General features: G+C 36.2%; 2 protein-coding genes across 2 annotated transcripts in view; both read right to left on the reverse strand.

Moving 5' to 3' along the window:
* The window catches only part of LOC112144607 (CD48 antigen), a 25261-nt gene extending 9554 nt beyond the window's left edge, over positions 1-15707 (reverse strand). The window contains exons 1-11 of the mRNA XM_024269201.2: positions 15342-15707; positions 6506-6652; positions 4103-4228; positions 3851-4014; positions 3629-3716; positions 3441-3524; positions 1619-1633; positions 1258-1278; positions 891-911; positions 542-562; positions 185-205 (exon numbers count right to left, since the gene is read on the reverse strand). Coding sequence (XP_024124969.1) covers positions 185-205; positions 542-562; positions 891-911; positions 1258-1278; positions 1619-1633; positions 3441-3524; positions 3629-3716; positions 3851-4014; positions 4103-4228; positions 6506-6652; positions 15342-15441 — 808 coding nt within the window. The 5' untranslated portion in view covers positions 15442-15707. The remainder of the gene's footprint in view (positions 1-184; positions 206-541; positions 563-890; positions 912-1257; positions 1279-1618; positions 1634-3440; positions 3525-3628; positions 3717-3850; positions 4015-4102; positions 4229-6505; positions 6653-15341) is intronic.
* A 6931-nt stretch (positions 15708-22638) lies between these two features.
* Positions 22639-24996, reverse strand: part of LOC112144609 — a 62396-nt gene continuing 60038 nt past the window's right edge. Inside the window, exons 9-10 of the mRNA XM_024269203.2 lie at positions 24101-24124; positions 22639-24030 (exon numbers count right to left, since the gene is read on the reverse strand). Of these exons, the coding sequence (XP_024124971.1) occupies positions 23699-24030; positions 24101-24124 (356 nt within the window). The 3' untranslated portion in view covers positions 22639-23698. The remainder of the gene's footprint in view (positions 24031-24100; positions 24125-24996) is intronic.

A 24996-nucleotide genomic window follows, 5' to 3' on the forward strand; every position in this document is an offset into this window, starting at 1 on the left:
TCTGAAACTCTAAATTTAGGCCGTGACCAAAGGATTTTTTCATTTTCTGCATCGATGAACATGTTGACGAGTTTGAATTGTTTTTTTTACAGATTCTAGAAGAATTGTTGCATCCTTGTAAAAGAACATAAAGAATTACAATTGTCTATGATAGAAATGAACAAACATAAAGTGTTTTACTCACCATTCAGGGGTGTTTGTCTTACTGTAAACAACAAAGACAGAAGATCAGCAATCAAACTAATCTGAACCCATGAATATTTTCTGCTCAAAGCTCAGTCTCTGTGATTTACACACTGACAATCAAGTCTCTGTAAAGAAGATTCTAGATTTGACATTTATCTGCCCTTTTTTCATTTTTTTTCTTTGATCAACCTCACATTCATCCAATCATCTGATGTAAAACAAAAGCAGAGTTAGCTCATGATTACCATCAGTAGGAACTAATCAAATGTAAACTTTTGGCTGTAAACATTATTATCAATGACAGAGATGAATAAAGGTTCACATCCAGTTTAGTTTTTTTATGTGTTTTACTCACCTTTCTGAGAGCTTTCTAATTCTGTAAACAACAAAGACAGAAGATCAGCAATCAAACTAATCTGAACCCATGAATGTTTTCTGCTCAAAGCTCAGTCTCTGTGATTTACACACTGACAATCAAGTCTCTGTAAAGAAGATTCTAGATTTGACATTTATCTGCCCTTTTTTTCTTTGATCAACCTCATATTCATCCAATCATCTGATGTAAAACAAAAGCAGAGTTAGCTCATGATTACGATCAGTAGGAACTAATCAAATGGAAACTTTTGGATGTAAACATTATTGTTAATGACAGAGATAAATAAAGGTTCACATCTATTTGAGTTTGTTTTAAGTGTTTTACTCACCTTTCTGAAGTCGTTGTCTTTCTGTAAACAACAAAGACAGAAGATCAGCAATCAAACAAATCTGAACCCATAAATGTTTTCTGCTCAAAGCTCAGTCTCTGTGATTTATACACTGACAATCAAGTCTCTGTAAAGAAGATTCTAGATTTGACATTTATCTGCCCTTTTTTCATTTTTTTTCTTTGATCAACCTCATATTCATCCAATCAACTGATGTAAAACAAAAGCAGAGTTAGCTCATGATTACCATCAGTAGGAACTAATCAAATGTAAACTTTTGGCTGGAAACATTTTAGTCAATGACAGAGATAAATAAAGTTTCAGATCCATTTTAGTTTGTTTTTAAAAACAGAAGAGTTTTACTCACCATCCTTATATTGTTTTTTTTCTGTAAACAACAAAGACAGAAGATCAGCAATCAAACTAATCCGAACCCACAAATATTTTCTGCTCAAAGCTCAGTCTCTGTGATTTACACACTGACAATCAAGTCTCTGTAAAGAAGATTCTAGATTTGACATTTATCTGCCATTTTTTCATTTTTTTCTTTGATCAACCTCATATTCATCCAATCAACTGATGTAAAACAAAAGCAGAGTTAGCTCATGATTACCATCAGTAGGAACTAATCAAATGTAAACTTTTGGCTGTAAACATTATTGTCAATGACAGAGATGAATAAAGGTTCACATCCATTTTAGCTTGTTTTTTATAAGTGTTTTACTTACCTTTCCGAACTTTTCCTGTGAACAACAAAGACAGAAGATCAGGGGCCCGTTCCAAGAAGCAGGTTCAACAAATTTAGAGTTCACACCTGAACTTAGAGTCACTGGACTCTAAATTCCCAAACTCAGGGTTTTCAGTTCCAGAACAGCTGAAAATGTTTGATTCAATCAACTTGAAGTTGTTAGAACCAGAACCAGGTGTGAGCGTCGCGACCATTAAAAGCCCTGATCAATGGAGCAAAGACAGCACGATTCACCATGGCAACGGGGACAAACATCTGAGTTTAGTACTTCCGGCGATGGAAATTGATAAGTTCCTTCAAGCATATGCGACTATAGGAGCGCATTTTCATCAAGAAAAGCAACACAGCTGCAGCGGTAGAACAGAGAGAAAATATCTGCAGTTATTTGAATGATTCCAAATAATGAATAAATAATGTCAGGAAGGTTATTTTGTCACTTGTTGAGTAAGGAATGATTTTTGATCTGTTACTAATTTAACCAGTAATCTCCGTGATCGCATGAATGACCAGTTTTGGTAACCCCCCACCCACACAGACGGACATCACTGCATGCTAAAAAGAAACTGTAGCTGCATATGTTAAAAAAGCATTTATTTAATTTTAATTCTCAAGACTTAAAAAATATTCGCGTTCGCGTGTTGGACAGTAGATGAGTTCAGACGCTTTCTCGGTGTTTGACACTCAATAAATTCTATTGTTAAGGGTTTAAAATAAGGAAAAGAAAACTGTATTTTTTAATATTGAGTCCCTGGAAAAACTCACTATTTATAATATCGCTGAAATAAAAATGAATTGGGAAACTGCAGTCAGTCGACTCGTGTCCTCCAAATCCTCTACCGACGTAAATAACATTTCCTCTGGATTAATCAGCCTCCTCTCTACGTGATCCTCTATGAATGAACGTGTCATTCTGGTTTCTGCGTGGTGGAAACGTGACGTCTCTAATGTGAATGTTCTCTAATGTTAATGAGGAACTCATATTTGAACATCTTTCACTTTAAAAAGGGGCGGAGACCGCAGAGAACTCTAAGTTTCCTGAAGAAAACCTGATCCGGACCAGGTTTCGTTCACAGACTCAGTTACCATAGTGATTGATTCTGAGTTCATCTTAACCCGCTTCTTGGAACGGGCTTGGTTTGACCCACTTTCCCGGGTTTGAGTTATCTCTCTTTCTGGAACCGAAAACTCAGAGTTTTGGTGAATTTGGAGTTCACGAACTCAGAGTTCCAACAAAACCTGCTTCTTGGAACGGGCCCCAGCAATCAAACATATCTGAACCCATGAATGTTTTCTGCTCAAAGCTCAGTCTCTGTGATTTACACACATATTTCTGCTGGATTTACAGTCATGTTTGTGTAAAGAAGATTCTGGATCTCTCCTTGAACATGTTTTCAAAGATCTTTCTCTGATCTTTCTGTTCCTAATCTAGAACTTTTCTGTTTCAGAAACCAAAACAGAGTTATCTCAACGTCTACACTTTGAGTTCAGAACTCGTGGATCAGGTTTGTGTTTCCTCTGTAGTTTTGTGTGGAATCATTCAGGTTCATTAGATGTTTTTGAAATATTCTTCTCATTTTCCATGAATGTGTTGACTTGAATTCAGATTTAACAAACGAGACCTTCACTGAAAGCAGAACGATGTGATTGTGTTCATCTGAACTCTTTACAACAGAGAACCAGTAAAACAACAAGACTGAGGACATTTGCTGCTCTGAATTCATTCCACACAAGAAAAACATTAAAGATCAGATCATTAACACAGATTTACTCAATAAAGGTACAAATTCAGGAGTTTTCCTTACTTCTGTAGCGATACACCAGGACCCCAATGGAAATTAAAATAATACACGGGATCAGAACAGCCAATGAAATGATAAGTGCTCTATCTGCAATAAAAACAGATCACAGTGAACATAATGAATAAACAAATCACTTGTTCTGGGTTTTAGTGCTTGTTGTGATTCTGTAGATTCTTGCAAACATGACTCACTAGACCAAAGAGGGTTTATCAGATCGTTGCTGCTCTCAGAGCTGACAGGATTCTTCAGTCTGCAGATAAACGTCTTCTCCTTCGTCTCCTAAAGATAAAAGTTCAGAAAGTTTCACTGACGTGAAATATTAACTAAATAAACTAGAATTATGTTTTTCTTTGCTCCAATTTTTCAATCATTTTCAGGAGTTTGAGGTTATATGTCAAACATCTTCTCTGTACCTTTGTGATGGAGAGCACGCTGCCTTCTTTTACACTGCCGTCATCAAGAATCCAGAAAACCTGAACATCTCCCAGATCATGTGTTTTGTTAAACACACAGGTGAGGGTACACAGGGTTTGCTCAGAGTTACAGTTAAAAAGAATGCTGGGTTTGGGGACTGGAGCTGAAATGACAACAAAGAAAAATATTATTTTGATGAATAAAATACATTCATCAAAGCAAATGTTTTACAAAGACAAACCATAACTTACAGAGAACCTGTAGTCTGATATCAGTTAGTATTCTGTTGTTAATCTCTGGCGTGTACACACCGCTGTGCTCCAGTCTCACATCATTGATCGTCAGTTCTCCTGTTTCAGTGTTTAAACTGCAGCGATCTGGAAGAATGACAGATATTTATGTTGAAACGCTTATCAAAAAGAATTCGTTTAGGATCCCTTTTTCAGATTTTCTTTTTGAAGATTTAAAAATATTAGTTTTCTTTCCTTCAGTTTTAATTCCTCAAGTTAAAGCCAGTCTTACAATCACATTTCCCACAATGAAACAGATCCACAAGACAGTAAAAACAACAGAATCCCATAAAGGTTAGTGAGGAAGTTAGCATCATTTTTCAGGGTAAAACAACAAGATTTCTACACCACAGTACAGTGTTCCCCACGTATTAGCGTTTCTTCATTTACTGTTTCACGTATTCACAGATTATTTTTACTCTTCTGGTTCGTCACAGAAACTCTGACAACTCCAGACCAGAGTTGGGAGCAACGTATGGAGGGATTTTTGTGAACCTGTATTGTGAGCAAAATTTATAGTTTGGAGATCAAAATTTTTATGAGAAAAACTGAAAATGAAAATATGAATTATTTGCTTTCAAAAACGTTTGCATTTCCAACACAAATGTTTTTAGATGCGTTGTGCTTCATCTCGCTTTCATCCTATCTTTGATTTTGTTCAAAACTCTGAGTTATGTGCCACCAAACAGCCAATCACAGACAAGAGGGCTCATGCTGATTGGTTTAGATTCTATCCAATCAAATCTCTCTTTCCTCACATTGCTGGTGTTTGGAGGCAGACACAGACTTTAGACTGAATAATTCTGGAGTTTCAACCGTTCTGACCCGTTTCTCTACACACAAGGAGCAGTAAAGCTCAAATATACAACATGGTTCTGTATTTGTTCATGTCAGTGTAGCGACCAGCGTGTTTAAAACGTCTTCAGCTGAAAAAGTCTCAGCTCCGTCATTACGTTATGATTTGTATAAATGAACTATAAAACGTTGAGATATTAAGAGAAAATAGCATTTTTAAGACAAATATATATATATATATATATATTTACTCTGGACAAAAGCAAACATGAGTTCATAGAAATAAGTTACTGTGAAAACTAACATTAAAAGTTAGAAATGACATTTTTTCTGCGTATAAATGAAGTTTACTTTGATAAACCATCATTACTTTCCTTCCTTACTACTGCTATTAATGTCAGAATATGAACTTTACAGTTTATTCTATAGTTTCAGGAGATTCTCAACCATAAATTCACAAATTTGACTAAATAAAATGTAATCAATGCAAAAAAGAGAATGAATTATTTTTTAAATGATTTAAAATGATTTATTGTCTTCAGCCATAGAAGCAACATTGAGGGTAAAAACCTGTTTGACGTTTGAGCCTCAGTGGCAGACACCATGTTAGATCAATATTGGGATTTGATTGGATAGAATTCTTGATCAGTTTGAGATATTTTCATTTAATTTAGTTGATATAGCAAAAGAGGGCAGATGATATAAGTTTTCTTTTTTCTGCTCCTTTTTATTAACTGTTTTATGTTTATTTAGTATCATTTCAATGATATGTATTGTTACTAAATGAAATAAAATGAATAATAATTAAAATCAGAGGGCTGTTTGATGACACAAACATCACACGAAACATAAACAACGCAAAATCAAAGATAAGACGAAAGTGAGATGAGGTACGACTCATCTTAACATATTTGTGCTGCAAATGCAAAAATGTTTTTGGAAAGCAAAAAAAGATTTTTGTTAAGGCAAATTATTAAATATTTTCATTTGTAAATTATGAAGTTTTATAAACCCTTTAAATTTTGTTTGCAATTTAGGAATTTATGAAAACCTAAAAACTGTGACTTTATCTTACAATATGGTGGCTCAAAAATCACTTGATAGTAACGGCTCAAAGTATTACTGTGTTACTAAGTGTGTTAAAGTTAAGTAACAGAGTCCTTTAACTTATTAAATACTTTCATCTCCACCTTAACACGTTACTGTTACTTAGCATAAATTGTGCCGTGTTACAGATCATTGATGAGGTTAAATCAGTCAAGAATGTTCTTTTCTTCCCTCTGAGCGCTTCAGCAAGACTGTCTTCTGTGTGAAGGGTGTAGTGACTGAGTTACTAACTCAGTTACTTTCTGGGCATTGTAACTAGTAACTATAACTAATTACTTTTCAAAAGTAACATTCCCAACACTGCTCAAGATGCTAGTCAGCAGAACCCCTCCAGAGTGGGGGTGGGAGGGGAGCGTCTGTGGGCTACCCCCCTCCTCTCTCCATGCCCCATAACCCCCTCCATAACCCTGTGAATAAGGAGGGATTACTGTATCATCGTTATTGTAAAACTGCATGTTTCACCCTTAAAGCTGCGGTAGAAAGTCGGACTCCCTCCAAACCATTCTGCTGCCAGATCCCCTCCATGTTTCCATGATATGCTGATGATCGACCTTCCTTTATGATCTGGAGTGAGGACAGCGGTGGAACCCTTTAACACCTCAAGATCTTCTGCAGAGAAAAAGTTAAAGACCAATGAATACCATCAATATTCAATTATAATAATTTTAAGATCAACATCTTTTAGATTAAGATTATTTCTTTATCATATTAGATTCACATCAAAGTCGTTTATGGATTAAAAACAGGATTATAACTAAAGCTAAAAGCAGGACAGAAATGTTCTGTACACTAAATCAAACAGAGAAAGCTGTTGAAGAACCACATTTTTATCATCGAATATTAAAGAAGTCTGTCATAGTATTGATAAGTTAAATATATTAGATTGTAAAATGATCACCTGCATGTTTTAAGTTAATGCAGAGAACGTCCACTAGATGGCAGTGTTAGGGCTGTGGATCATCACTTAGGTGGCGATCCGATTCGATTCACGAATCAAGAGCAACGATTCACGAGTTGAACCACGATTCTTACTTTTTAAAATAATGTTTATTGCTGTGTGTATGTCTATTTACTGGATAGATGAAAATTGAAATTATTTGTATTTAATCATCATTTATACCTTTATTTAGAACAGGAGATCAGAATCAACTAAACTGATTAAAGAAAAAAAAAAAACCTGAAAATGTTCTACACAGTTTTTTATCTTCAAAGTTCTTCAATATTTTACGTTCTAAGCATCACACATTGCTGCAGAGCTCCTATGAAAAGTCTTTTTTTTCGCTGCAGAATCAGCTGATTCACGTTGATTACATCCACCTTTCAGCAGCGCGAGACTGTTTCTTCAGAATAAGTTGGAGTTTCGTTAATTACGTCAAATGTTGAAAAGTTATCATAACCAAAAGAATGTAAACACTGGAGCTAAAGCTCTGATGCTAAAGCTAATTCATTGTTTCAGAAGTTATGTCTGTGAGCGGAACTTCAGTCTCAGTTTTTGAACGGAAAAAAATTCTCACTAGTTTTACCTTGAAAACCGGAAGCTTCACCGTCACAAAGATGTGTTTACTTCCGGTGGAAGTACGGTGGCTCTTTCGGTTTTGTTTTAGTTCGTAAACTTAAAATCTGACATTAATCTGCATTTCAGAGCAAAAATACATCGTCCCCATTTGATATTTTTATCATCTTTTGCTACAATTTACTACATTTATAAAGATCGCGAATCAGCGATCTTGGACGTCGCGAATATCCGTACTCGAAATTTTGGGAGCAGATCCCAAATACCCGAGCACCCGGATACTCGTTACAGCCCTAGGCAGTGTGAGACACCAGATGCTTTATGTTGTAATCGACAGTTATTTTTGACTCTTTGACTTTTCCTTCTGCCATGATGTGAAGCCACTGGCGCACGTTCACTGCCGAATAAAAGTACGTCAAGTTCAACTTGTCCATCCTCATTTCTTCTTACACCTTTGACATGGTGTCAGAAGCAGGATATTAATCTCCAAAAGGAAATGCCTGCATTAACTGTTTTTTCAATGTTTTGAGCCGCAGCAAGAGAACGATGCTAACACATTAGCATCTGGGGCATGTCTAATTCCTGGATGCATTACACCTTAACACCGTGAGTACATCTGTTGCGGATTACAACCTACATTGGAATCATTTACTTGCTAAAGTAAAAAAGAGCAAATACTAAAGTCCTGACAATTAACACGTTGAACGATGGCAGAGAGATTTCAGCCCCCGTGTATAGACCAGACCAGTCCCGGCGACAAACATAAACGATTCAAGCTCTTCAAACGAAAATGCTAACTCATTTTTGACGGCCCACTTTCCGACACAGCAGAAGACAAGAAGGTGAGACTGTTTTTGTTATGTGATAAAGGCTTGGAGATTTACAATACAGCTATTTTTGCAAGTGAGGATTTCAAACTTAAACTCAACCCAGTATTAGAGAAACTTGAAGCCTACAGCAGGCCACAGAGCAACTACATACTCAGTAGATTTCAACTGAGATGCTTCAAACAAGAAGACTTACCACTGGAGGAGTTTGTAACTAAAACCAGGCTTTTGATTGATGAAGGTGGATACGCACCAGAAGTGAAAGAGGAAACACTGAGAGACACATTGGTGTTTGGCCTCAAATCTGACCAAGTAAGAAGTGATGCGATTAAACATGGCAATGCTCTGACTTTTAAGCAGGTGTATGATCTCACCAAAGTAGGATAGAGCAGCAGAGCCCAGATGGAAATCATAAGTAGAGGCAGCAAGCAACCAACAGATATCCATGCTGTGAGAAGCTACTACCAGTTCTGTCACTTCAGCTAATGCAGTTGATGCTGTATGCAGGTTTCCAGATAAACTGTTTGTCGATGTCAAGCTAAATGACAGCTACAACTTGAACATGAAGATTGACACAGGAGCAGACACTTGCATTATTACAACTGACGACCTGCAGATTCTACCATTGGAGCCGAGTATTACATCAAGTGATGCTATACTATGTGGTTATGGTGGGAGCATAATCAAGAATGTCGGCGTAACAAAGATTTAAGTGTCATATAAACAGAAGTCTAGTGTGACAAACATGCAGAATTACCCAAAGTAATGATGACAAAAACTCAGACTGTGCCTTGATCCAAAGGATCTTAATAAAAATATAAAAAGAGCACACTATCCAACACAGACGATCGATGAGCTTCTACCACTCCAGCATGGGAAAAAATACTTCAGTGTCATAGACACAAAGAAAGGCTACTGGCATGAAGAACTAGAGCACAAGTAAAGTCTTTTATTCACATTTAACACGCCGTTCGGCAGATACAGGTTCAACCGGCTGCCACAAGACATTTTTCAAAGGAAGCTTGATTCCATTTTCAATAACATTCCCAATGTCTCAGGGATAGCGGATGACCTGATCATATCTGGAACCACGGAAGAGGAGAATGACAAAGCTTTCATACAAGTAATGGAGGCAGTGAAGAGGAATAACATCGGGTTTAACTCTGAGAAACTGCAGTTCAAACAAAAAGTCAGCTTATATGTTCACACACTCACTGAAGATGGCCTGCAGCCTTTAGAGGACAAGCTGCAAGCTATCAAAGACATTCAAACTCCAACCAACACTAAAGAACTCCAGACACTCCTAGGAATGCTCACATACCTTAACAGATTCTCAACCAAACTAGCAGAGCTAGTGGTTCCACTAAGAGAACTTAATAAGAAAAATGTCCATTTCAGATGGCAACCGCATCATCAGCAAGCTCTTGATGACATCAAGAAAGAACTGAGTACCACAAAACTGATCAGCTACTACGACCCTGATCCCAATACAGTAACCATCCTGCAGTGTGATGCCAGCACAAAGGGTCTCAGAGCCTGGATCAGACAAATTGACCAACAAGGACAGGAGAAAATCGTCGTTATGGCGTCGAGATGTTTAAGCCCTACTGAGTCCAGATACTCCAACATTGAGAGGGAGTGCCTCGCAGTTATGTTTGGACTTAAAAAGTTTGAATACTACGTGCTCCGACGACAAGTCATGGCGGAAACTGATCACTCACCCCTGGAGCAGATTTTCAAAAAAAAAAACTCGCAGAAACACCCACAAGACTCCAGAGGTTCATCCTCAGGTGTCTTAAATTTGACATTGAAGTCAAATACAAACCAGGGCAGACAATCCCATTAGCAGATGCTCTGTCACAGATTTGTCAAAAGACAACAAAAGAAACAACCACACACAATCAATCTGACGTCCATTTCATTTCTACCGCTACAAAGCTGGTAGATGACAGTGCCATCAGAGGAGCTTTGGCACAAGACCCGACAATGAACATTGTTAAAGATACTATCTACAAAGGTTGGAATCAATACAGGAAGCAGTGTCCACCCGAACTGTGGGAATATTGGACTTTCAGATGTGATCTCGTCCTGGAAGATGGCCTCATCCTGAAAGGAGAGAGAATCGTCATCCCAGAAGCACTGAGAACATTTTGGACATCCTTCACACTGGTCACCAAGGTGAGACTAAATGCATGCTACTTGCCACAGAATCTGTGTTTTGGCCAGGTATTAGCAGCACCATAAGAGAAATGGTGAAAGGATGTCATGTGTGCAGCATGTTCCAGCCAGCGCAACAGAAACTACCCATAATGCAACCTGATCTTCCAACACGCCCATGGGAAATACTTGGTTCCGACATATTTGAGTTCAACGGTCACAAATACCTGATCATTGTAGACTACTATTCTCGATTCCCAGTCGTGAGACTACTTCCTGACATATCTGCAAGAACAGTGTGCACGTACTTCAAGAGTGTTCTGGGTGAGCATGGGCTACCTTCAACAATGATTGCAGACTGTAGTACTCAGTATGTGAGTGAAGAGTTCAAAAAGAGATGTGAGGAGTCAAACATCACCCTAAAGTTCAGCTCACCCTACCGCCATCAAGCTAACAGTGTAGCTGAAAGAGCTGTGGAGATGTGGGAAAAAAGCAGAGAAAGGTAACACATGCCCATACACAGCACTGTGGATGTACAGAATAACACCACTAGATGACAACATTTTATTTATTTATTTATTAGGGATCCACATTAGTTGTAACCAGACAGGTCCAACTATTCTTCCTAGAGTCCAGACATTTCACAAACCTTTTACATTTCTAAATATACATGCAAGTGTTAACATATAAATATTCAAAACAAGTTATAACAATGTTTACAAAAATGAATGTGATTCTTACCTTCCCACTTCATACACACTACACACATAACCCAATAATGGTATCGTTCAACATTATTAATACATATTTATTTCATTTTAAATAAGTACGTTTTTAGTGATGATTTAAAAATAACTTTACTTTTTGACTGTGAAATAGCTTTTGGTAATGAGTTCCAGTATGACATTCCTCTGTACAGAACAGTCTTTGATGTTATTGGTTTATGTGTTTGATAAGGTGAAATGACCATCATCTGCGTGTCTTGTACAATAGTTGTGTGTATTATGACTAAATGTAAGTTTCCTATAAATGGTAAGTGATGTTTTTGTTAGTGAATAAATGAATCTGTCATTTACTTGTAGTCAGTTTAATAGTTTATGCATATGATTGATATTAGTTCTATAATTGCACGTAAGTGCTACTCGAGCTGCTCTGTTTTATAACTTTAGAACTTTGCTCAACAGTGTTGATGTGACCGTGGACCAAATTACCAGACGGTAGTCGATATTTGAAAGTACTAGGGCTGGAACTATAGATTTTTTTGTATGTGGTGTTGAAACATAGCATTTCTACTAATTGTAGAAATTGCATTTCCCATTTCAGTTATTATGCCATCTATGTGTTTTTCTCAGGTTAATTTATCATCAATAACTATGCCTTAAAGTTTTATTTCATTTACTTGCTTAATTACTGTTCCTTTTACACTTGGGGTTAATTTTGAATTTGCACTTAAAGCATATTTAGAGCCAAATACCATGCACTTTGGGTTTTTTTTACATTTAAAACTAACTCATTAGATTCAATCCATTTTACCATTTGTTGTAATCTTCTTTCCATTGTTGTGTTAAGCAGTTTTATAGAACTTGCAGATGAATAAATGGTCAAATCATCAGCATACATAATGAGTTTCGATGCATTTAAATTTAGTGGAGCATCGTTTGTAAAAATGCTATAAGGCAACGGTCCAAGACAACTCCCCTGAGGTACACCATGTGTTACACTTTTTGTGTTAGAATAACAACCATTAAAAAAAACAGTTTTTGTTATTTTACTCAAGTAACCCTTAATCCAAGACAGAGCTGATTTTTCAAATCCATAGCCTGCAAGCTTTTTCAGTAACAAATTATGATTTATGATATCGAATGCAGCAGAGAAGTCAAGCATTACTGCTCCAATATTCCTTTTATCTTCTATATTAGTGTACCAGTCATCTGTCATTGAGGCAAGTGCTGTGGATGTTGAGTAACCCTTTCTGTGGGCATGCTGGTAGTCTGTAAATAAATCATTTGTAGTAAAAAAAAACATGAATTTGTTCATAAATTATAGTCTCCATAATCTTACTCAAAATTGGTAATAAATTGATAGGTCTACAATTAGGTCTGGAAAATGGTCATCTTTTGTCTTTCATTAAAGGTATGATTTTCACTCTTTTCCATTTCAATGGACATATACAACAAGACATACTTAGGTTAATTATGTGACATATAGCAGGTGCAATGATTTCTGCCACCGGTTTTAGAAGTCTGCAATCAAGGTCGTCCACACCTGGTGGCTTCACTTTAGGTGACCTGACTTTACTTCCAATGAGTGTTGTGCTCACTGCTTCAAATCTGAATGAACATTCATTTATTTCAATGGAATCGTCCTTCTTTGAATGATCAATTTTTGGTATTGTTTCCCTAATTAACTCTACCTCATCTATGAGATAATTATTAAAGTAATTTGCAATCTCTTTTGGTTGAGTAATGAATTTGCCATCATGTTCTATAAAAGATGGCGTGGTTTTGACTTTTTTTTTTTTGATAATTCATTCACAGTATTCCAAATCTCCTTTTTATCATTTTTAAGTGCAATAATTTTATTTTCATAATATAGTTTCTTTTTTTCTGTTTAACTTTGTTACAAAATTTCGAAGTTTATGATATTCTTTCCAATTAGATTCACTTCCTGTTTTATTGCACATTTTTTAGCCTGATCTCTTTGTTCCATAGATTCCTTTATCTCGTGATCTAACCAGTGTCCTCATCTTTCTTGTCTTAATATCTTGTACATCTTTAGCAATCACATCTAGTCTAGCATTCAATGTTTCCATGACTAATTTTACAAAACCTGTAAAATGTTCTTCTGCTGCTGTAATAAAGATATGAACATCTCTTTTTGCTGCTGCAGCAATTCATTCATCTGATCAAGAGACACATAGTCTTTTTTATCGGATTTCTTTGGTGGCATATTGAAATTTGGAAATAAAGGTGAAAAAAAAAACTTGAGATAAGCTAACTTGATTACTCTGAAATAAGGGTGTGGCAGGGTTGGATTCTCCTCACAGCTGTACTAGTAGTTGCTGGGGCCTGCGTGTCTCTCTTGCTGGTGAGCGCGTCCTTTGTTGTCCCTTTCAGTCCGGCATTGACATTACAAAGATCCTGTCGGCCAAGAAGAAACTGGAGGCCAAACGACAGCTGCACGAGAAGAAAAATGCAAAGAAAGCTAAGAAAGAGCCAGCTGGACATCAATTACTATGAAATTGATAATCCGCTTATCTGCTCTCATTGTATAAGAGCAGAACGACAAGGAAGAACCCAAGGAGATCGCTGTCATCCATGTGGACCCAGAGCCCAACCCATCACTGCCACAAGCCATTTCATTATTTGCCAACATGCCATCAACATATGAGCTACTATATGGCAGAAAACCAAGATCCTTACAGCCATTCAGCAAAGGAGCTGTTCTGTCACACCATCCACAAGCTGACGACCATCTGGAGATGAAAAGAGAAAAGCAAGTAAAACAGCGAATGTTTTATGACAAGCGTGCTGGGAATGAGAAGAGTGATCTTCAAGACAAAGAAGAAGTTTATGTGAGGAACACACTCCAAAAGATATAGGAACCAGGAACCATCTTGAACAGGCCCAATCCCACCAGAGAGCCCAGGACATACCTTGTTCACGACCAGCTCAAGTCCAGACCCAAGAGGAAACCCAAAGGGAACCAGCAGCAAGAATTATCCCCAAACAATGGATTAAAACCAACCTCTTCATCACACCACTCTTCTGAAGCAACAACATCCATCCTTTCTGACTCACTGGAGGACACCACCCCTAATTCTCCACAAGGGTCAGAAGATATGAAAGAACCACCACCAGAAGAGAGGTCCCCGGTTACGAACAATAAAGGAGGATATCAGATCAGAAGCCAGAGTACCAGATCTGGGAGGATTACCCGTATACCACTAAAGTTTGATGAGTAAAGGAAAAAAAGATACTTTGTGTCCCTTTTGAAGTTATACAAGTTTGTTATTAAAAGAGGGGGATGTCATAGTATTGATAAGTTAAATACATTCGATTGTAAAATGATCACCTGCATGTTTTAAGTTAATGCACTTCCGAGAACGTCCACTAGATGGCAGTGTGAGACACCAGATGGTTTATGTTGTAATCGACCGTTATTTTTGACTCTGACTTTTCCTTCTGCCATGATGTAAAGCCACTGGCGCACGTTCACTGCCGAATAAAAGTACGTCAAGTTCAATTTATGCATCCTCATTTCTTCTTACACCTATGACAAAGTCTGAAGTATGTAACAGCTGTAATCTTCATTGAAGTCACATTTAAATTCAAGTCTGCAAACTTCACAAATGACGGTTTCATATCAACCACAGTCATTCTTACACAGTTGTTGTTAATAAATGTGTTCAGAGAATGTTTTTGTGTCAAAGTTATTCTTTTAGTTTACATTACTTTATCATAACTATGAAAGCTGTTGATTGAACAAATTTAGAATATGTCAATGTCAAATAGATTATTTGAATTTTTCTGTTTAATAATGTCAATTTTTACAGATTTTTGTTTGAACAGACATGTGGGGAAAAAGTCATTTTAGATTAAATGTTATTCAAACTTTCGACAAAGGTAAACTTGAAAAATTAGCATTTAATCTTCAAGGCCAACGCCCATCATGGGCGGCCCATGTGCACTAATATGAACAATAAAAATGTTAGATGAGTTCTGATTTAAAATAAAAGCTTTTATTTTAGTAAATACAGATTCTGATTCTAGAACATTCTAGAAGAAAAATCAGAACTTACCCGAGTGAACGTCTGTGGTGAACACGGCTAAAAGGAAAAGAACAAGCAAGGACGTCGACGCCATTCTTTGATTTAATCGACAAATTGGAGCACGTAACATGAAAAAAAAAAAGACTAAATCACCGAAGTATCGAACGACCGATAAAAACCTATCATGAAAGACAAAGTGACGTCCGTATTAAATAGATATAGAGAATAAAAGCCGAACAGAAAGACGTCCGCAGAAACGTCGTCGTATTTGGTGAAAGTGAAACTAAACTCGGTTATGACACGACGCTGAAGTTGGCTTCTGATTCACAGTTTCCTATTCACGAGAACATTCCACTGTATTTTTCACACTGACCACCTAAGAACAGGTCCTGTTCAAAAACTGCTGCACCTAGACAGCTCAAATCAGGATTAAATTGTGCTTTAGATAGTAAAGAATAAATTAAACACAGTTTCTGATTTATGAAAGCTTTTACTGATTTGTGAAAATGTGAAATAGGATGATTTTAGCACATTTTTTGTATTCTGTCCTCCTAAGAACAGGTCCTGTTCAAAACCTGCTGCACCTACACAGCTCAAACCTGGATTAAATTGGGCTTTAGTTAGTAAAGATTACATCAAACACAGTTTCTGATTTAGGTAAGCATTTTTTGATTTGTGAAAATGTGAAATGGAAAATTGTATGTACTGGATGTGTGTAAATTTAATTTATATTTTTGAAATCATAACAGTCAGTCCATTGCAGAGGACTAGAATGCACAAAATGGGATGCAGCAGTTATTTTAAACAACAAATATTTATTTTTTTAAAACACAAACGGCTGCAGAGCAGGAATGCCAGAAAACCATTTGGCCAGAATACCTGTAAATGTTACCAAAATTAGGACACATAATCTGACTCTTCTGAGTAGGCACAGGTCCAAATGATCAATGATAGTAGAAACAATGGAAGTAAAAGTTAAAACAGAACAAAACACAACACAAAAACAGATGCTTTAAAATTAATCAGTAATCAAAACAAGGAAAAACTTATCTAAAAACCAAAACCCTAACTATAATAGCCCATAGCCATTTTTTCTATACAATTCCATATTCTTAATTTTAATCTATGAAAAAAAAGTCATACAATTTCACATTTTCACAAATCAAATAAAGCTTTCACAATTTAGAAATGGTGTTTGATGTAATCTTTACTCTCCAAAGCATAATTTAATTCCGGTTTGAGCTGTCTAGGAACCACAGTTTTTGAACAGGACCTGCTCTTAGGAGGACAGTACCGCTACATTTTCTGTATGCGGAAGCAAATCGGTTGCACCGCTCTCCGGCGGAATACTGAAGCTGTGAATCGGAATCCAACTTCAGCGTCGTGTTATGACGCAGTTAAAAAAAAAAAAAAAGTTAAAGACTCGCGCAGCAAAATAAAGTACCTTTGTGTTCGTTTGTACGTTTTCAACACAAAAATATTATTTATTATAGGTTAATATGTCATATTAATCTAATTAAAATATAAATATGACAAATTACTTATTTGTTTGAACTGGTTTAACCCTTCTATTGTCATATCTTATTTTGGTAAAAGAAACTTGTCCTTCACCATTGTGTAAATTTGTCTTCTTCAGAAAGACTGCATTTATTCAAGTCATTGCTTTGATATTATTGTTAACTGGACAGATGGTGAACAACATTTGTTTAGTTTTATAATACATAAAGAAAAATCTGTTTTGAAGGAATTTCTTTTCATCCTAATGAGTTTATTTTTGAAATTTATCATTTGGTTGTTCAGGAGATCTAGGAAAAGTCATTGAATGATGAGTTGAAAAAACATTGTTATGAGGATTATAGAGGGGTTTATTAGGGGTTTATTTATTATTAGTATATTAGGTTTCAGGAAGGTTAAGCAGATAGTAACTGAACGTTTGACCTAGAACGCTTTGAGATAATTTATTTATCAAAGACTTTTTTAGGCAAATAGATTTCAGGACTATTTGCGATTCACATTCTTCTGACAAACTTTTGGTTGAGCACATAAAAAATGTATTTAATTTGTGCTAAAAGGCAAATGTACACTTTGAAAAGAACATTTATGACATTTTAATTTGAGATGAAATGAAGTGTAGCTTTGATGTTTTGAGACGTTTCTTTAAACACCTTTTTTAAATCTTTCATTCCAACAACCACAAAACTCGTTTGTGTCCTGTTACGACCCCTGGTCGTGTGTGTTTTGTGTGTTTGCTTTGTTCTTGTTTGTGCATTTGTTTTTCCCAGCTCCTGCCGAAGTCCAGCTCCTCAACTGCTGCTGACTCCGCCCCCTTCCTGCACAGCTGATTGAGGCACCCTCCCAACCAAACCCTGAACTGGGAGGGAAGCTTTAAAGAAGACAGGAAGCTCGGCTGAATTCCTGAGTGAGGAACTAGATTCTCAGCCTGCCAGGCCTGGAAAAAGCCTCTGGTTCCCCCTCTTTAGTTTGTTCTGGTTCTGTCTGTTTGTTAACTTTGCTCTGGTGATTTCTTTAGTTGTTTTTGGAGTGATAGTTGTGTTTGACTGTTTGGTTTTGTTACTTATTGCTATAAAGTCTGAGGATTTAAGTTGCCTATTAGTATTAGTTCATCTAGTCCAGGGGTGTCCGTTACTGTGTTCTTTATGGGTTTTAGATCATTTTAGTGAATCTGTGATTGCTTTTTTTTTTTTTTTTTGTCATTGAAGATTTGATGATTTCACTTAAAATAAAGTACTGTTGAAGTGATCCCCGATCCTCCTTCTGGTGGGTCTGGAGTCGGGAACCTTACAGTGAGTGTAATCAAAATCAACCAACAGAAAGTTCACACAAAGTCAGAATATCAGTTTCATCTAAGTGAAGGGAGACGCCCAGAACAGTCACATGCAACATGACTCTCTCTGGAGCTTTCTGGGTGTTCCTCAACAACAGGCTGGATTTATTGATACATCTGTGATGCATGAATCCTCATACCCAATCACCATAACGCACAGAGACATTTCTCCTAATAAGGCAGAGTGACTGTTGTTACAGAGAGGAGTGATGTTTTTTTCTGCTCAGTGACTTTTGCTTGACCTGTGTGACAAGTGCAGCCGTCCCACTTCCTGTTCAAGCTGTATCCTGTTTCTCACTGTCAGGAGCACTTCCTCATTTTATTCTCTGCATATATTAAACAGAATACTTCTTCAATACCAGGGGTCCCCAACTGGTGGACCGCGGTCCGAGTCCAGACCCAGAGACCCTTTTATCTGGACCGCCAAGCATTTTTAATAAAAAGTATGATTTTTGAACAGGCGCACGCGAGGACAGCTACGTTCAGACCGGGGTCCTTCAACCGGCGTAGGTCATTGACTGTAAAAAATAATGTAAAAGTAATTCCTATATACAGTCAATGGTGTAGGTAACATTTTTTTTCTTTTTTTCCAAAAACTTTCTTTATCAATTGCAAACAAGATACAACAAATTACAAGGTAAAGAACATATACAAACACATAGGAAAAAAGTATATATATACATATATAAATACTAAGGGTTTTCGTATAATCTATTATCAACAACAAAAGTAAGAATGTTTCTAGCTTTTTTATTTTTCATGGATTTTAAAGAATCAAAATATAAACAAATCTCTTTGTGAAATGTAATGAAGAGTGGTCTGATTTTTGAATATCTGCTTTTATGAATATGGAACTTTCTTAAAATAATCAAAACATTAAAAACCAAATCAGAAATATTGTTTGAAAGTACACCCAAAAGAATATGCTTTTTTCCCAAATTTACTGAAACAGAAAATTTTGACAAGCACCAGAAATAAAAATCTTCCCAAAAGCTATTAGTATATACAGTCAAAAAATAAATGATCTATTGTTTTTATATTCTCTTCACAAAAGCTACATGAATTGTCTTGAAAACCAAACCGTAATCTTAGAAGTTCTTTGCACAGATACACATCATTTATTATTTTAAAATGATCTTCTTTCGATTTTGGGATGATTGGATATTTGATCAAATCGGATGAGCCAATTCCTCTTTGGAGTAATATCGTGAGATTGCATTCCTCTTAGAGGAATTAGGAAAAATCTCTTCTGTAAAGGAACCCCGTATAATGAATTGGACATATGGGAGCTGGTAATTGATTGACTGTGAATCAGTAGAGATGGAAGCTGAACTGGAGCTTGTTGAATTAAAGTGGATGACATCTGAATTCTAAGAGTGGGGAATTGCTTTTGTTATCGTGTTATACTGTTTCCTATCGTTTAGACCAAAATTGTTGCCAAGCATTTCAAATGTTAAAATCTTTCCGCTGTTATCTAGTAAATCCAAGATTGACCATATGCCTTTGTCCACCCAATCTTGGAAGAACAAAGATTTATTTATATGTAGTACATAGCAGGAATTCCCTATAGGTGTACTGTGAGGACTAAAGTTATGTTTAAATATTAATTTCCAGTATAGTAAAACTTGCTGATGGAAAGTGGAATGATTGATTGGAAGTTTTTTTTAAATCAAAATCCCATTTTAAAAGGAAATTAATACCTCCTAGTTCAAAAAAACTTTGAAAGGTATATGAAACCAGAAGTTGTCTTCATTCTTTAGAAAGGATGTGAGGCAGTTAATTTTAATCATCCCATCTAAACACTCGAAATCTATAGCCTTAAGTCCACCATCACTATAATCCCTGACTATTGCTCCTCTCTTCATGTAATGTGTTTTGTTTTTCCAGATAAAGTAAAAGTTGGCCTGGTTTATTGCTTTTTTTGCAGACTTGGGGATAGACAGTGAATATGCTGGGTAGATCAATCTAGATCTTCCCAGCATATTCACTTCAAATTTAAAAGAAGTTCACATTTTTCAAAAACTTTCCATACATTATTTTCCTCCACTATTGTAGCATTTTTAGAAATACTGATACCAAGATATTTCACTGTACTTTTAACAGGAATATTATGAATGACGGATTGTTGAGAATTGTGTATTGGCAATAGTTCACATTTACAAAGGTTTAATTTTAAACCAGATGCTTTGGGAAAAAAAATCCACAGTCATGAGAATTTCTGGGATTTGATCACTGTCCTTCATGAATATAGCCGTGTCATCTGCTAGCAGAGTGATTGCTAGTAGTTCCCCCAACATATTGAGCTTAGAAAAAGTTGAGTTTTTAATAAGTATGGATAACATTTCTGCAGCGATTATGGAAAGTAGAGGTGAGATTGGACAGCCTTGTTTGATTCCTTTGCTAATTACAAATCTGGAAGAAATGCCATTTGGTAATAGAACTACACTGTTTGTGTCATAAATTGTCCGAATAAAATTTATGAAATTACATCCAAATCCAAATAAATCTAAAGTACGAAACATGAACTCATCCTCAATTTTATCAAACGCTTTAAAGAACTCTAGAAATAAAATAAAACCATTGTCTTCGACTAAATGATGATAATACAACAGGTCCAAAACTAAACGGATGTTAATGTGAATCGATCGTCTTTCAAAAATCCTGATTGAGTGTCTGAAATAATCTGATCCAGTCCTGTTTTTTATTCTAGAGGCATAAATGTTGGTAAGGATTTTATAATCACTCTTGAGAAGGGATATTGGTCTGAAATGATCAATTATTCTGGAGTCTTTACTGGGTTTAGGGATGAGGGTGATGACCCCTGTTTCATTGTGGTTGGATGGATATTCAGGTCACTCATTTCTTTAATAACTAATAAGAACAACTTTTAGATGTTCTCAAAAGTGTCTGTAAAGATTAATGGTGAGACCATCGGATTCGGGGGATTAATCCAAAGCTAAACGTCTCATGGCATTTTCTGCTTCGTCCATGGAAATTTCCATTTCGCAAATCTTTCTAAAATTTTCATCCACTTTTGGAATGAGATCTTTTATATGATTAAAGAAGGCTTCAGCATCCTGAGATGAATATGAGGAGGAATAGAACTTACTGTAAAACTGGAGCATTTCTCTTTGAATGTCTTCAGGATTTGAATTTTCCCTGTCATTAATAAATAATTTATTAACAGCATTTCTCTCTTGCCGCCCTTTTTCCAGCCTGCAGACGTAAGCCGAGCTTTTTTCTCCTTCCTCAGCTCACTTAGCTCTGGACCTGATATATGCACCTTTAGCCTTAGCGACGTACATGCTATCAGTGAGGTTTGGAGGATTGTAAGTCTTTGTTTTTCTCCTTCACTTAGTAAGATTTGCTGCAAAGACAGTTGATTTCTCTAATAATTTCCATTTCCTTTTGTCTACTATCTTTGCTTAATCTTTTACTGAATTTTATTGAAATCTGCCGTGCCTTGAATTTCTAAAACTCCCATTTATCCCTATGAGTAGTGAACTGTGTATCGTTAATTATTCTGTTGATTTGGGTTATGATAGCCTGAGAATAATGTTCATCTTCTAAAAGACTAGAATTAAACTTCCAGTAACCTTTGTTTTTAGAAAATGTCGAGGTTGAAGAACGAGTTTAACCATACAGTGATCTGTTAGTGGTGCAGCTGAAATGTTTGATGTAACATCCTGTTGATTTTCACGTCAACGAAACGTTCAACCTAGATTTAGCAGTTCCATCTGGTTTAAACCAAGTAAACGCTTGAACATCCGGATTATCACAGTGCCAGACGACAGACACGTTTAATTCTCTACACAGGTTAAGCAGAATTGGATTGTCGTGATGGCTTTGAAACGCTGAAGGAAATCTGTCCATGTATTCATTTTCCACTAAGTTAAAATCACCTCCAATTACCAGATTACTGTTGGGATATCTTTGGCGTAATTCTTTAACAGAATCTGTCGAATCTGAAAACATGACTTTGTTGTGAGCAACACAGTTGTATCCATAAACATTCCCCATAATAATAATGTTATCATCCTTAGTAAAAACACAAAGTAACCAGCGACCAGAAGCATCTTTTTTTGTAGTTAAAAGTTTGCCAGAAAAGTTTTTTAATAAAATAGCGACCCCTGCTGAGCGGTTGGTACCATGTGTAAAATAGATTTTGTCTCCCCACTGATTAGCCCAGAACTTTTCATCATTTTCATTGGAATGAGTTTCTCGAAGATACAAAACATTGAACTTTTTGGCTTTTGCAAATTGTAGCGTGTAAGGGTCAAGTTCAATGAAGAATTTGACTTTGTCTCGTAAAGGGGCACCACCTTCCGAAAGGAAGGAAAAATTACTCAATGATGAAAGTTAATCAATTTTAGCTTTAAAATTGATTAAAGAGTAATCTTCAAAATCAATCTCAACACTTGAGGAAGTAAATTCTCATCTGAAGGGACCGTATCACAAAGAAAGAACAAGATGGACAACGACTGCCTTTTTGATATTTATTAAGAGATAAGCATAAAAATATATACAAAATAAACAAAGAAAATCAATGTAGTGTGTGTGAATGTGTGTGTGTGTGTATGAATGTGTGAGAAAGTCGGTGGATGAGCAAAGTAAAAGAGTGGATGGTCGTCGAAAAAGTGTGCTGGATTTAAAGTTCACTGACGATTAGTCTCAAAGCAGATTGTTCAATCAGTTTTATAAAATAAGAAGCACAAATGGTGATGAGCTTCAAAATAGTTACATTCAAAGATGTGTGGTATCAGTGTATTTCATGGTGAAAGTGAAGTCATGTGAAAACCAAACAATCATGAAATACTTTGTGATAAAACAAGTTTGCATAAAGTTTAAATCAGAATGAGTTTAGCTTAAACAAAGTTTAAAAATCAACATTCAAACTCTTAATGAATAAACAATCAACTATGAAGAGATTTCTCATAGAAAAAGATCAACTACATGTAATTCTAATGTTTCTTAATTGTCAAATAAAGATGATTAAATCAAAGCAGGAATTGTATTCCATATCATTAACTCTTAACATGCAGTTTATCAATACATGATTAAATGTTGTCTAAACTCATATTCAGATACAAATCACATATTCATGAACAACAAAGATTATAGTGGAAGTTTTGTCTGCTTCCTGTTGAAATCTGTGAATAAAGTTCAGTCATTTTCATGTTATTCACATTCAACACCACAAATAAAAGAACAGATGTTTAAAATCTTTATTTGTGAATAAAAGAATTGTAAATTCAAAGGTTCATCTCAGCTTGTTCTGAGCTGAGTCTCTGGGTCCTCCTATGGGTGAACAGGTGTTAGTCATAAACCTTAGATTCTAAGAGGTCTGCAATCGGTCCTTCAGGGAGGGGGACAGAAAAGATTCTTTGAAGACCTTTTAGGATACATCTCTGGTTCCGTAAATCCTTCATAGGATTCTCAAATGTCTCCATTAAATCTCCACAGAGGTGTTTTATGTCCTTGGAAGGTCTGAGTCTTGGAACAGATTCCTGATTATAGTGGACTCAGTTTTTAATAGAAATGTTTATTTGAATTTGTATATTATTTTCACTGCTGGAGGCTGGTAACAGAGTTCCACAGACCTCCCTCTCCTGACCACTTCCTCCAGATCCACTGGGTGAAACTGAGGTGTTAGTCTAGTCGAGAGACAAAGTCTCTCCTGGTGTCCTGGGTCTTTCCTGCGGCCTCTGCCATGTGAGAAATGCCGGTCCACCTCTCCAGGAGGCATCTGGACCAGATCCTCGACAAGCCTCAACAGGTTTCTCTCGGGGCGGCCCCCAGTCTCTACTCCGAAGTTGTTGAATGAACTTCTGCGGGAGCGCCCAGCCACCACGAGCTCATGACCATCGGTGTGTACTGGAAAAAAGATCAACGAGTAAATTTATTACATCTATTCATTGTAGTTTTTTCCAAGTGTTGCACTCACCATCCTGAGACAAATGATCTTGTCCTGTAAACAAAAGCACAGACGGTCAGCAATTAAACGATCAATGAAAGCTACACAATATAAACGCCTTCATCTGAACTCTGTGAACGCCAGTTTGAAACTAATCAGAACCATAAGACTGAGAACATACAATGGTCTGAATTCATAACACACAAGAGAATTGTTTTAAAGGAATATATACATATATACATACATACATATTAGGGCCAGGAATCGATTAACTAAATTTACAACTTAATCGCAAAACTGGGGAAAAATTCATCACAATTATTTGCGAGTAATTTTTTTAATGTACAGTATTTACGACCACTTATTATCTGTGAAAAATCACAAAATGAAATTTACATAACACAACAATGTGCCGGACCATGGATCAGATAGTCCACTTTCTGTGAAAAAGCAATCCAAACCAAAAAAAAAAAAACAAGATTAATGTACTAAAAACAGATTGAATATTTATTTATTTTGTAAATAAATATGGTACAAGTGGGAGAAGAACCCAATGAAGTGTTTTGATGACACTGTGGATGACTCCACCGCTTACGGAAAGAGAAAGACTGCTGCTCCAAGATTCATTTGTGTTAATACATATTAACGTGTTAATCATAATTTTTTAATCGCATGTGTTAATGGGTCAATATGCACTGCCCACAAAACTTCAAGGAACACTTCTTTTTTATTGGTCCTTGCATGAATTGAATTAAACCTGTCTAATCATTTTCTGGTTGGTTAAGTAGCTGAGGGCCTCGTTAATCCATATCAGCTGTATTGGTGTTCATGGAATTAACAACAATTAGAAAACCCTCCAAACAGGACTGGTGTTACATGTGGAGGTCATTTAAAGTTTCTCCCTCTTGATCTTTTTTGGCTGGTTT

The sequence above is a fragment of the Oryzias melastigma genome, linkage group LG5 (genome assembly GCF_002922805.2).
Source record: "Oryzias melastigma strain HK-1 linkage group LG5, ASM292280v2, whole genome shotgun sequence".
NCBI classification, from domain to species: domain Eukaryota; kingdom Metazoa; phylum Chordata; class Actinopteri; order Beloniformes; family Adrianichthyidae; genus Oryzias; species Oryzias melastigma.